At 42.7% G+C, this 13732-nt stretch overlaps 1 protein-coding gene across 4 annotated transcripts; it reads left to right on the forward strand.

Annotated features, from left to right (window-relative positions):
* The first annotated feature begins 150 nt into the window (after positions 1-150).
* On the forward strand, positions 151-13649 carry hipk1b (homeodomain interacting protein kinase 1b). 4 transcript variants are annotated; one of them, XM_087801591.1, is made up of 18 exons: positions 151-420; positions 1597-2330; positions 3095-3286; positions 3403-3584; positions 3672-3795; positions 3926-4045; positions 6755-6841; positions 6909-7093; positions 7164-7314; positions 7382-7568; positions 7687-7805; positions 8927-9061; positions 9784-9941; positions 10896-10967; positions 11047-11214; positions 11281-11495; positions 11910-12022; positions 12123-13649. In XM_087801591.1, the coding sequence occupies exons 2-18, from the start codon at positions 1599-1601 to the stop codon at positions 12573-12575; spliced, it is 3393 nt and encodes a 1130-aa protein (XP_087657717.1). In that variant the 5' UTR covers positions 151-420; positions 1597-1598; the 3' UTR covers positions 12576-13649. The 4 variants fall into 4 exon arrangements, with proteins under 4 accessions (XP_087657717.1, XP_087657718.1, XP_087657719.1 ...); XM_087801592.1 differs by lacking the exon at positions 151-420 and having other exon boundaries at positions 1577-2330; positions 9787-9941; XM_087801593.1 differs by lacking the exons at positions 151-420; positions 8927-9061 and having other exon boundaries at positions 1577-2330.
* Positions 13650-13732: the final 83 nt, after the last annotated feature.

Here is a 13732-nt window from a genome sequence, read left to right on the forward strand (position 1 = left end):
CAAGTCGATCTTTTATAATTGTATACTCGATCTTATAGTTTTCCCACAATAATATGCTCGTCGTTATATATGTTTTAGTATTTACGGTAATAACCGGAAGCACCGTATTAGTCGCAGCTGATATAAGGACGTGGTCTCTTCCGGTATGTGGAGAGGCTCTCGCTGCCTTGAGTCAGGCTCGGGCGTCGAGTCGGGGGAGAAATAGTCGTAAAAGTCTTCGGACTATACGGTTAATTTCGAAATATACAATGTCATCTTTGTATATTTCCTCGCAGAACTCGACGTTTTGACGTCCTGTGCTGCCCTCGAGCTCCCTTTGGACCGGAGACACAATGCAGGCCTCGCTGGTCTAACAGACTGCAGAGGGATTTAAACCTCGGACGGAAAATTATTTTTCTACCATCAAAACCATCCAGTCCGGTAAGATGCCAACTTATCCCTCGCTACTGCGCTTTAAATACATATGTTTATTCTTTTAATGTGTGTTATTTAGGACTAATAAACTGCTGGTGAGACGTTTTACGTCATTTTTTCCCCAGAAAGTTAGCACGTTAGCATATTAGCACCAACGGGCTAAGTCACGTTATTGTAAAGGTTTATTGAGCCGCTGGTTTATGTATATTGTTATAATGTTTGTTGTTGTGATAAATAACGATATACATAATGATGTTTATGCTTTTGATAGTTATGACTTGGATGTTTCAGTCAAACAAAATGATAAGTAAAACAAAATGGAAGGTACAATTGAAGCTTCTGATCAAAACATTCGTTATTACATTAAACACTTTTTCCGATATACAAACTGTTTTACTATTTGGACTTTTGTCTACGATCGTGATCACCCACAGTAGAGCATTTTTTACTGCGTCATTGTTTTGAGAACATACTGTGGCTGTTGGGTGCTGAAATTGAAAATTGTAAAGTGATCAACTTGATTTAACTTGATGTTTTGAGTGAGACTCCTGGTGGGCATTTGAAAATTGACAATAATAATTGAATATAGGTCAAGTTTATATAACGTCATAATTAGGATTGTCTCCTTGGGTTTTGTGTCACTGAGCTTTGTTGCTGTTTGGTCTCAATTCCAAAGTAAATTAAAGGTTCGATTTCATCAACATGACATTAATCTTTCATAACATTTAAGCAATTTATAATGTTTCTACCCCGAATATTGTTATTGTATATCTTTTCTGTCTATCTTTGGATCTTGCCTCCTAGTATGAACTTGTGTCGCTGAAAGAGTTGTTTATCATTGTTATTATACAGTAGGTTCTTTCATTTTAAAGCAGAAACCAAAGGTATCTCAGATGCATTTGTATAATAATACTGTGTATATTACACATGACACATTTGATAATGTACTAAATATTATTTATAATAAGGTTTCCAAAGTTTTAAAACATTTTTAACAACAGGTTTTCTAATGAAAGTATTTTTTTTAATTGATTTTTACATAAATGAACATACCAGCAACGTTGCAGGTACAAGTCAAGTTAAATGGTAGAAAAGTAATGGTAATGGTTGCAATAAAAAAGTGGGAAAGAAGGGGGAGAAGATATAATGATACACATTTATTTTGAATTTCTTTCTTTTCAGCCATGGCTTCTCAGCTGCAGGTCTTCTCGCCTCCCTCCATCTCCTCTAGTGCCTTTTGCAGAGTGAAGAAGCTGAAGGTAGAAAGCAACGTTTGGGACGTGTCTACTTCTGAGGCTTACAGCTCTATTGCTGGCCAGTCTGCATATACCTTCGCCCCGGCCATAGCTGTGCCACCCTTTGCACCTTCTCTGGTGTTCCCCCCAACTGCACCCGGATCTCGGGGTCAAGTTGTAGTTCGGGCAGCCGACAGCACCGGCAGTCTTCCCAGAGGCTCCAGCAGGCGAGTGGCCGAGCAGGCGACGTCCTCCTCCTATGTTCACGGCGAGAGCACGTCCGACACTCGGACACACCGTCATGGACACAAGCGGAAGATTGAGGAGACCAACGAAGGCAGTGGCAGTGGATGCGGCAGCGTGCAGATTCTGGAGGAGCTGTCGGCACCAGCAGCAGCTTACTCTACACGCACGGGAGGAGGAGGTGGAGGGGGCACAGGCCAGTCAATACCACACTCGGCGCCAACCACCAAAAGCAGCAGCTCAAATGGCGAGGGGGATTATCAGCTTGTGCAGCATGAGATCCTCTGCTCAGTCTCCTGCAGCTACGAAGTGCTTGAGTTTTTAGGACGTGGCACCTTTGGACAGGTGGCTAAGTGTTGGAAGAGGGGAACCAATGAGATCGTGGCAATCAAAATTCTGAAAAATCATCCCTCCTACGCTCGTCAAGGCCAGATTGAGGTGAGCTGTATTCTGAGTTGCAGGTATTTATATACCACTGCCACGATCGGTTAAAGCTCTTTGTATTTTGGTGATATTGAGATAAATCTACAAGTTCCCTGGTTACGATAAACTTCTATTGCACCCCGTACGCATTAAACAAAGTATGCATAGTAGTGATCATTCAGTATTTTTTTCACTTGTTTAAATTAACAACATTTAAATAAGTTACCATCCCTCTCAACAACCCTCTTAGTAGTGACCTGAATAGCTCCCATTTTGCTTTGGCCCAGCCAACCATAGTTGTCGATCACTTTTTGACATGGCAACATTCGCTCAATAATGCAGTGTTTAGAAAAGCATCATTGGAGTTCACTGATTTGTTGGCACTGTAAGTAAGGTTGCTCTCACCAAGTTTTGTCATTGAATTGAAATAAATGTGTTTGGAACAAAGTGAACAAAGACAAGGAGTTTTGCCAGTCCTGCAGACTGCAGCTTTAAAGAAAATTATAAAATATGCAGTAACGCCTGCAAAAACATCCAGACAGCGGAGGGTGAACCATAATATGGCAAAGGATAGGTAGACTATATTGAACCCTCTGGAGATTTCCTTCAGGGAAAAGGGTCTACATTTAACAGGCTGCTTCAAGGGACAGTATGAAGAGTAATGGGGAACATGGGGCTTTAGAAATTACTTCTCAATATAAACCATGTACTCTTAAATTCTAGTCACTTGGAAAAAAAGGATTCTGTAAATAATTGAACACGAGTGTTTGTTTCCTCAGGTGGGCATCCTGAACAGACTGAGTGCAGAGAATGCAGACGAGTACAACTTTGTGCGTTCTTATGAGTGCTTCCAACACAAAGGTCACACCTGCCTGGTGTTTGAGATGCTGGAGCAGAATCTCTACGACTTCCTCAAACACAGCAAGTTCAGTCCACTCCCTCTGCGGCACATTAGACCCATCCTGCAGCAGGTAGGCTTATGTTCCCCCAAGCATTGGCAAAAAATTGAGTGAAGATTAGATTTTCTTTGCTTCCTGTGATGTCTTATCTTCAGTGGACAAGTGAAGATGCTTTGTTTTCCTTCCAGGTGGCAACAGCACTGATGAAGCTCAAGAGTCTAGGCCTGATTCATGCAGACCTGAAGCCTGAGAACATCATGCTGGTGGACCCCCTCAGACAACCCTACAGGGTCAAAGTCATTGACTTCGGTTCTGCAAGCCATGTTTCCAAGGCTGTGTGCTCAACATACCTGCAATCCCGCTACTACAGGTAATGATCCCACTATGAGAACATGCATCTGTTTCTCTTTTCTGTCACCAGTGTTTCTAAATGGATGTTTGTTTTTTATTGTTCTAGGGCACCAGAGATAATTTTGGGTCTCCCTTTCTGTGAAGCCATCGATATGTGGTCTCTGGGTTGTGTGATTGCGGAGCTGTTTCTGGGCTGGCCTCTTTATCCTGGAGCTTCTGAGTACGACCAGGTCGGTGTCGCTGTTTTGTTTTTTATAAATCAACCATTTGATTTGAGCCGATAAACTACTTTATATTGGTGTCGAGTGTTATGATCTGAGCTTTTGTTCTAAAACTGTCTCCTTGTGTCTATTTCCTCAGATCCGTTACATTTCTCAGACTCAAGGCCTGCCTGCAGAGTATCTGCTGAGTGCCGGTACAAAGACCATCCGGTTCTTTAACCGAGGACCGGACTCTAGTTACCCGCTCTGGAGACTAAGGGTAAGACGATTATCAAGTCGTGTCAAAAATGAGTTTTTCATGTTAAATGTGTTTTTCAAAATACCTTTTTTTATTTATTTTTTTTATTAATCCAGGTTAGTCACATTGAGATTAAAATCTCTTTTACACGTGAGACCAGCTCAGGATGGGAGGTTGCACATAAAAACAATCTATTCAATATTAAGAGCAATAGTACAATATAAGAAAAAGAAACAAGAGTACTGACTAAAAAATTCACAATTGCCAATAGAGTGCAACGTCAAATTGTAGCTTTCACCTCTCAGTGCTCCATTCCCTGTCCAGCCCAATATCGTCCTCACGTATGGCGTATTGTCCATTATCCACACTGTTAATCACTAACAGCGGTTCCACCGCCTTGGGAATATTTGCTTCCTTCTTTAGATGGGGCCAGCTGTCAATATTCTCTTGACGAGGAATATTGTCTTTTGCTACATGAATGTTTTTCTGTGAATACACTTGGGAAAGTTCAACAAACTCATTGCTGTTCCATTTGCTTATTTCCAAACCAGTCACAATGCGCATGATCACAACCGAGTTGTTTCCCATAGTTCTCAAAGAGATGCTTACATGGTGCCCGTTCATGTTCAGTTGGTTTATCGGTGACTCTGTAGCAAAAGTAGCCGAGCTTCCTGCATCCAGTAATGCATACGTTGTCACTGTCTTGGTTCCCTTTTGAGCTTTGACGTGCACTGGAACTATCGAAAGAACCAATCATCTTTACCTGCCTTTGTTGCACCAAAACATTCAGTGGTTTGTACTAGGGCGCTTGATACAGATTGCCGTTCACAATAGTCCCTTTCGATTTTTGAATCTTTTGAATTGTTGGCAAAACTGTAAGGAAGTGATGCTCCCCACAACAATAAGCAGAAGGTTTGACGTTTGACTTGTTTTTTGGCTTTTAGACAACTGTTGTGAACACATTCCTTGATTTCCAGAATGTTTTTTCATGTTCATTGGGTTCAAATATTTCGTACACTTCGTAAACAAACAAGCAAATAAAGTATGTATTGCATCCGCTCTATGAAAACAGAGGAAAACACCACTCTTTTCTGTGTTCTATCCTGCTGATCACAAGCGTACTTTCTCCAAGATTCTTTAAGTTGATATGGAAGTTTGTTTGCCATTGCCACTATATCAGCCGTGTTGTCCAAGTCTTCCAAGTAGCTAATATCTGTCATTGAGTTGCTACATCCTGTGAGGAATAAAGCAAATGATTGTAGAGAAGCACCATCTTCTGGATAGATTGTGGGGCCAGTTCATGGCCTCCTGAATGTAAGCTTCTGCTATCTTGAAGTCATCGCCAAAGAACTCTTAACATTTGCTTTACTTTAGTATAGCCTGCTGAAGATTCCATGTGAATGCAGCTCTTAACCAACTCATGTGGTTGCCCACTTGTAAACTGCAGCAAAAATTGAAAAAGATCAAGGATGTCATCTGTGCGGGCTTCCATTCCATGTTCTATGGCTAGTGTTTTATCAATAAGACGCTGAGTCACTTCTCGCATACGTCGGTGAAGTTTATAAAAAATCTAAGATGTTTCACAATCTATTATATGATCTAACTCTGAGCGAGAAGGGTAAAAAAAACTGTGACTCTACTCAAGACAACTGAGCCTACTGGAGCTCACCCACCTGACTGTGATCTACGTTAAATAGCGCTGCATCCAAAACCAAACGCAGACCTGCGAATGTCCAGAACAAACATGTCAACATATAAACCATCTATCCTCAAACCGTGTAAATAGCAAAAACCTGTTATATAAACAGCCACTACGGACATTTCACAAACTAAATTTAGGCTCCTTCAGTCACCAATTAAGAACTGGCAAGAAGTTAGCTTTGACTATTTGCCTTCGAGCCTCAAGCGAAAAACATGATTTATTCCTAAAATTAAAACCTAACTTTAGTTTCAGTTCATTTACCAAGTTTTGTATGTGAATTTTAAGAGATGTTGTCATCAATCATAAGTATTTGTAAAAAGACACAACCTCAATTGCATGATCATGGGAGGTTAGAATGTTCTGATTTATCTCAATCTTTTTGAAAATACTGTTTGGTCTTATGGAAATTGAGAACAAGCTTAAGTTGACAAAGCTAAGCCTGCACTTGATCAAAAGCAATTTGCATGTACTCAAAAACCTTATTGAGTGATGCACAGCAATAAATTAAAGTATCATCCTCATAGAAATGGAAAGATGCAATCGGGACAATATAGTATGTCCAGGGCTATTTATTTACAAGGTAAATGACCGCGGTGTATTTACATTAATTTTGCACTTAGTTTTCAACCTCCCTGTGATTTAATGTCCCGTCATTGTGCCATGAGCAGCTATGAGACCGAGTTCATAACTGGTAAAATGTATTGTTTTTTTGGTTTTGGTTGTTCAATTTTGGTTGATCTTAAATTTAATTTCAAATGGTGAAATCGAGTCTTATAAAATCTTGATTTGAACTTGCTGAAGCTGTAGGAACCCTTTAAAAGTGCATATGTGATTATCATTCTGGCTTCTCCAGGCAAAAAAAAATAGATTCATGAAGTTTAAATTCCTTTCAAGTCAGTTTTACCACCAGTTACCTCTTAAAATGGCAGAAACTAACTTTGATGGATTTCTGGCACGTTGTCTTAATTGGATCTAGTTTCATATGTAAAGGTAATATATTTTTGTGTGGTAAAACAAATTGTCTTCAGACCCCAGCAGAGCATGAAATGGAGATGGGAATCAAGTCCAAAGAGGCCAGAAAATACATCTTCAACTGTCTGGATGACATGATGCAGGTAAGTCTTTAAGTTATTTTTGAGTGTGCTGTGAACAAATATCAACTTTACTCATCTCTGCTCTCAGGTGAACTTGTCTTCTCACCTGGAGGGGACGGACATGTTGGCGGAGAAGGCGGACAGGCGAGAGTTCATCGACCTCTTGAAGCGCATGTTACGACTGGATGCAGACAAAAGAATAACTCCCACTAAAACCCTGGGTCACCCCTTTGTGACGATGAGCCACCTCATGGATTATCCCCACAGCTCACAGTACGTGTGTCCTTGTCGTTTTCAATCTAATTGCAGTGAACTGATGAACATGAACTGTGCTCTCGTCCAGTGTGAAATCGTGCTTCCAGAACATGGAGATCTGCAAACGCAGGAGCTCGTATGATAGTAGCAAATCTCTGTATTCCACCAACGCTGTTCCCAGCGCTGCTGCGGGAAACCTCACCGTCACCTTCAGTAGTCAACTCAACCAGCATAACCAGGTAAGTCAGGAGACCTTCAGATCTAGAGTGTCAGCGTTCGACCCCGTTTTTGTGTTCCTGCCTCCAGGTGCCTTCTGCAGCAGGAGCGGTGCCTTTGCTCAACTACCAGCCTGCTCTGTATCAGCAGGCGACGATCAACATTCCTGGACTGACTCAGCAGAGTGTCCCCATCCCAACACGCCCCGCCGGGCTGTGCAGCCAGACGGAACCTTTCCAGCAAACTCTCATAGTCTGTCCTCCCTCTACCATCCAAGGTCAGTGCCGTTAATGGACAGCATATTTTTTTTATGGCATGTGCTCTATGTTTAGCAACATTGACTTGATTCCACCGTAGCTCGTTTTGTTGAAACCGTTTTATGCACACGTTTCTAGGGCTTCAGCCTTCCAGCAAGAGTTCCAGTTTCCCAGTGAGGATGGACAACTCTGTGCCCATAGTACCTCAGAACCAGTCTGCCCAGTCACTGCAGATCCAGCCCAGCATGCTCACACAGGTAAGTGTGTGTGTGTGTGTGTGTGTTTTGTCGTCACTGGATCATCCTCAAAGGATCCCGCTTCCTGATTACGACTTGATCTTCCATTTGATTGACGCACCTGAACATTTCAGTTGTCAGCTGGTGCCAAAACCTGATCCAACATTTTAATTTAATATATCATCCGGCCAAAGAGGTTGGCATGTTTATTATGGAAGTGTATCAGTGGCATCTAAACATTGAATATTAGTTAGTATCTTAAGTATTATAGCATTAAATTATTTTTAAAGTTAAAAAACAAGCAACAATTAGTCTTTGATTCATTTAATACATTTCTTTCATTTCATTTAAAAATTGTAGTATTTTCTTAATTAAGCTTTGACACTTTTTACACTAATCTAGTACCAATAATTAACGCATGTTTTTTAAATTTCAATATTTTTTTATTGGTATTAAATCTACTTTTTTTTAGCTATACCAGTTCCACCATGGGTGGCTTTATATAAAATTAAAAAGTATTGAATTCGAAAATATATTTTTCAATTATTGGAACAAGAATATAAAACTGTCATTTCAATAATTTAAAAAGCAAATTCAACCTTTCTTGATATGAAACAAATGTTGGATTATTCAAAAAAGGATTCAATGCTTGAGAACAAGAGCATTTCAATATAAATGTTTTAACATTTTAAATGTTAAATTAATGTAAATATGAATCCTTCAGTATTCAATATACACTGATAAACTTCCATGTTTCATTCACTGAGCAAATGACTTTGTCTGCAAGCGATTCCAGCCGAGATCTAAACAGGATGACGTCAAGTGTTTGGATGAACTGTTGCTTTATGTTGTTCAAATGAGGACTTGGCTCCGTCTGTGTTTTTTATTTCAGTGCTTCTGTGACCAGTGATTCTGCTTGATTTGTGTGTGTGGTTTCGGCTCATCTTAGATCTGCTTCCAGGGCCACATGAACTTGGGGTTCCCTATCGATCCGTGGTCTTAATCCTCCTGACGACATGCTCTGTTATAGAAAATGAAAGTTTCTTCTCTGTGACTCGAACAAACAACCAAGTTCTCCACGCCGAGCTTTAACCCATAGATGACGTGTTGATTGACTGGATGACGTATCCTCCCTCCTCCAGGGTTCCTGCACGCCCCTGATGGTGGCCACCTTGCACCCTCCCACCGGAGGCTTAGCCCCCCAGTACTCGCTGCCCCTCGGGCTCGGCACCGGGGTGGGTCGGCCCACCCTGCTGGAGCACACAGCCACAGTGCTGGTAAACGCCCTCGAGGAATTGCACCCACCACCTCCCACAATAACTGCGTCTCTTCTGTCCCTCCGTGCACCTTCTCATTCCCTCCCTCCTATCGTCTATAGACTCTCAATCATCTGTCATTTGAATCTTCAGATTTGATCGAAGGAACAAATTAAACTGAGCACGCTGGTCCTTGCGATCATTAAGAATATGGGATCTAGTCAAAATTGAAAGGCCAAAGAGCTTCTGTCTTCACTCCTCCTCATTCCCTCCACCCAAGTCTCTCCGGAGGTGCTGAGGTCATGGAGAGCATGTGAGGCCGACATCTCTGCGCTTGTGCTTGCAGCTTCACTCGTTCCTTCATTCCAGCAGAGGATGCCTGCAGACACTCAGATCCCCGATTCTGACTCGCTCTTCTGTTCCAGACCCTCATACCGCGGCATGCATCTCCAGCAGGCGGTTGTCAATGACGTGGACTAACTCTGGAGTGTTTCTCTCTAGCAGGCTCTGCTGCAGCCAACAGTGCTTCCTTGTTTGTGCTGTGCATGAGTGGACGTGGATTATGTTGCAGTGCATTAACACAAGAATGGCTTTGGGAACAGCTGCTTGCTTTCATCTCCTCCAGTAGCAGAGATCTGCTCTCCGTTCATCTCTGACTACGTTGATCCTCTAAGCATGGCTTCATCTTCCTCGCGCCTCCAGCAGGTCCAGTCCTTGACTGAACCGGGTCTCTTCCTCCTCAGCAGGCCTGGCCGTCCGGGACGCAGCAGATCCTCATTCCATCGTCATGGCAACAGGTTCCAGGCGTGGCCATCCACAGCTCCTCCCTCCATGGCAACGCAGCCGAGTCTCCTCTGGACAACCACCACATTGATGCGGCCGCTCAGCAACACAGCTGGAGGTCAGTCCGTCCACCAACTCTCTACCCAAATATAACCACCATTCAACTTGTTTCCATGGTAACACTGGTGTGCTGCGTCAGTTTTATTTTGGGCCGGGATGACATCCTGTTCACTGATTCTAATTCTTGGCCATTTTAGAAAGCAGGTTCAATGTCAACTTCAGATTTGTATTATTAATAAACTCGTATAGATGAGTATCGGTGACATCAGAATATTATTATTTTTTTATGTTTAAGCTTTCAAGATTTATAATTGAAATGTTTTTTTTCAGCATTTAATGCAATTTAGATGCAGAGTTTGATATTCCAATACCAAAAAATGCAAATAATAAATTCAGTATTTTTTTTTATTCATAGCATTTAAAATTAAATGCAAATATGTTGGAAGAACAAAAGTAACAGCATTTTATATTAAATTTATAAAAAAAATGGACAATTACGAGACTTTAGACATTTCTTTTGATTTATTGGGTTTTTCTTTTCATCAATAATTGAGATTATATATAACCGGCAGCAGGAATTGTTTATTCTTTAGCTTGAGTTTTCTGACACGGGTTAAACAAAACATTATAAAAATTGGAACAATGGGGTTTTTTTTTTTTTCAGTCAATAATAAAAAATAATCAAACATTATCAGTTATTTAATTCTTTGTTTTAATTTATTATTCATTTAAATTTAATAATATTAAAAACTTGAATGTACGAGTCAAATATTTCATTCAATGTTTTCTTTGTGTATTTTATAATGTATCCACACCACAAATGATTCCTGTGTTTTTATAATACTGTCGGTTAATGTTTTTTTTATTCTAATGATAGTAGATAAATCATCTTCTACAGGTAACATGACAAACATTAGTCCAACAAATCATGTTAATCTTAAGTATACGACTTGAATAAAGTCTGAGCTTCAGATCAGTGTTTAGTTGGTGACTCGTCTCTTGTCAACCGTAGAAACGCATCACAGGCTCGGAACCAACCGGAGCGTAAGAAGGTCAAAGCTCGGCGAGGAGAGAACAGAAACCGGTGAGTCTAAAGGACGTTCGTGATGGTTGATGGAAATGGTTTCAGGAGGAGGTTGTTCATCTGTCGTGTTTCTCTGCAGGGGTGTGTCTACCGCGTCACTGTTCAGCAGCTCCACCGTCACACCCAACTTCAGTGCCACCCTCAACCAACCAATCATCATCTCCGACACGCCCAGCCCGGCCGTCAGCATCATCACCATCCACAGTGACACCGACACGGAGGACGAGCGCAAATTCCATCCTGCCAGGTGAGGAACGCTTCCCCCGCCTCGTCCGGCTGTCTGTTGGTGTCTCTGACACACCTTCTCTCGCAGCGTCGCAGTGGGCCAGCGTACAAACGTCATCAGCTGCGTGACCGTTCATGACTCGGACTCGTCCACGGCCAGCCCTCTGACGCCACTGCCCCGAACACTGAACGCCGCCGCAGGCATGTCGTCGCGTCAGGCCAAGACTCTGGCCGTGGTGGCACCTTCAGTCAAAACCCAGGGAAGCGAGCGAGGCGCCGTCTCCCGAAGCCGACTGGACACAGGTGTGTTTTCATGCACAAGCGTGTGTGCGTGTCTTTCTTTAGTAACAAGGATATACTTGTAGTATTGACGAGTACTTGACTCTGGTGTTGTAGAATTTGGAAAAAAAAAATCAAGAGTTTTTAAACCAAAATATGTCCTAACGTCAGCTTTAAAAGCTGTTGTAGTCGACTGTATCCTCTCGTCCTCAGTCATTGCTGGATCGCGCATGGTTTAGTTGTTCCTTTAGCTGCGGAGGACGTAATGACATCTAGTGGTAGGAAATTTAAAGTGCAACACAAAAATGAACAAACATCGTTAATATGTTAATTGTGAATTTAAAAAATGTTTTTTTTTCAATTGTATATACAAAATAATTGTTGTGGAATATCATACAGTGTTGCAATTAAACTGTTTCAATATTTCCTCACCTCTAGTCAACTACATGAAGCTGAAGAGGTTGTCGGCGCAGCAGGCGTGTAGTTCTGGAGACAGTCTGGACCGTCATGGACTCATGCTGAGCCAGTCTCACCCCCTCAACCTCAGCCAGGTGAACGAATACTTACTCAGACATGTTTTCTCTTGAACACCTACCCCTCCTTCAACGCACTGACTGGCACTAACATGTCGACGTGTGACTCCACCTTCAGGCGATGGTGTCCTCGACTCAGGAGCGCGGTGGAGCGTCGCACGGCGACTCGTCTCTACGCCGCCAGCAGACGTTCCCGCCCACGGTGTCGGCCTCTCACTACACCTTCCCGGAGGTCTCGGCTCTGGCCCCAGTGTCGGCGGCCGGCGCCAGCCTGTACACCTACCCGGCTTCCACCGCCCTCTCCACGGCCTCCCAGGCCATGGAGCAGCTGCTGGCTCGCAGCCACGGACCCTCCCCTGCCGCCTATGCAGCAACCTACACCTCAAGCTCGTCCAGGAGGGACTCGGCCGGTCGCAAAGACCCGGTCAGCAGCCTCCTGCACGGGCTCCCGGCCGCCTACCAGCACCAGTTCGCTGCTGCGTCGCCGTACGTGAGCGTGACGCCTCGCGCGGAGGCCTACGGCGCCTACCAGCTGAGCCCCCGCCGCCTTGCCCAGTACCCCTACCTATAAGAGGAGCCCAGTGAAGGGGACTTAATTTAAACTGACAACTGCTGCTGTCGAGTCGACTCTCGCGCTCCTTAGTGTTTTTAACTTCCGTCTCTGATGTTTTAACTTTTTTAGTTTCCTCCCATTATTGTCCACAAGTCGTTTTTTTTCCACCGTCACATGTACGCTTGTGCCGTCTCGTGTTCACCTGCGGCTCCGGAGAGAGAAACGCTCCCGTCACCACAGCGCCTCCTCCCCCCGGCAGAGTCTCTCGCTTTCGAGGGAGGGAGAGAAGTGGGCGGAGCTTCATCTGTAATGGATGTTTCTGTACGTGGTGAACATTTATGGAGTTTTATAATCGCGTCCTGATGCAATAGATCGATTCTCCTCCACTGAGTGTTTTTGAGTCTTAAGAAATTGTGTGAAAAGAAAAAAGGCGTGGATGTTTTAACAAATGACAAGTTTCCTAGTTTACTTCTGATAACACGACTTAATAAATATATTATAATATATATTGATCCTACGTCCGACTCTTCAAACTGCTGACGACGTGTCATTTAGGCCAGTTCTCCCAACTTCTCTGTGCGTTTGTGCAACAATTGTGTATTCTGTAAATTAAGAAGAGCTTTTGGACGAGGCTTCCGTGCTCCAGTCGTCTGAACACTTGTGTCACTTTTGCGATGTTCTTGAAGGTGCAGTGACACCAGTTTAACTCCAGGAGAGCTCGTCGTTCGGCTGAAGACGGAAAGTTGTAGATTAACTTCAAGTCTGTGAATATTTTAAACGCCACTAATGCACATTCTTCTTGTTACACACACGCTTGTTTTAGAAATTTGACTATTCTTCGGATGTCTGGTGGAGATGGAATATTATGGGCTGTATTGTCTGCGTTACAGTATGATAGAAATGATACTTTAACTCTTACGTTTGAGGAACTTCCTGCTTGTGTTTGCATCAGTTTTGTGTTGTAATGTCTGAGTATTAAACTGTAACTTCATCTTATTGTAGTGTAGTTGAAAATGCTACTTAGAACTAAATCAGGGAAAAAGGTCGACGTAATCACCCCTCATTGTTTTCAATAAAATAACCACAAACTCAGCCTGACTTTTCTGACCAAGAGACCACGTGGATGCTCACGGTTCCATATTAACCTGTCCTTCAGACTCTAACACCATTGACCA

Source organism: Callionymus lyra, chromosome 10, assembly GCF_982586985.1.
Source record: "Callionymus lyra chromosome 10, fCalLyr1.hap1.1, whole genome shotgun sequence".
NCBI lineage: Eukaryota > Metazoa > Chordata > Actinopteri > Syngnathiformes > Callionymidae > Callionymus > Callionymus lyra.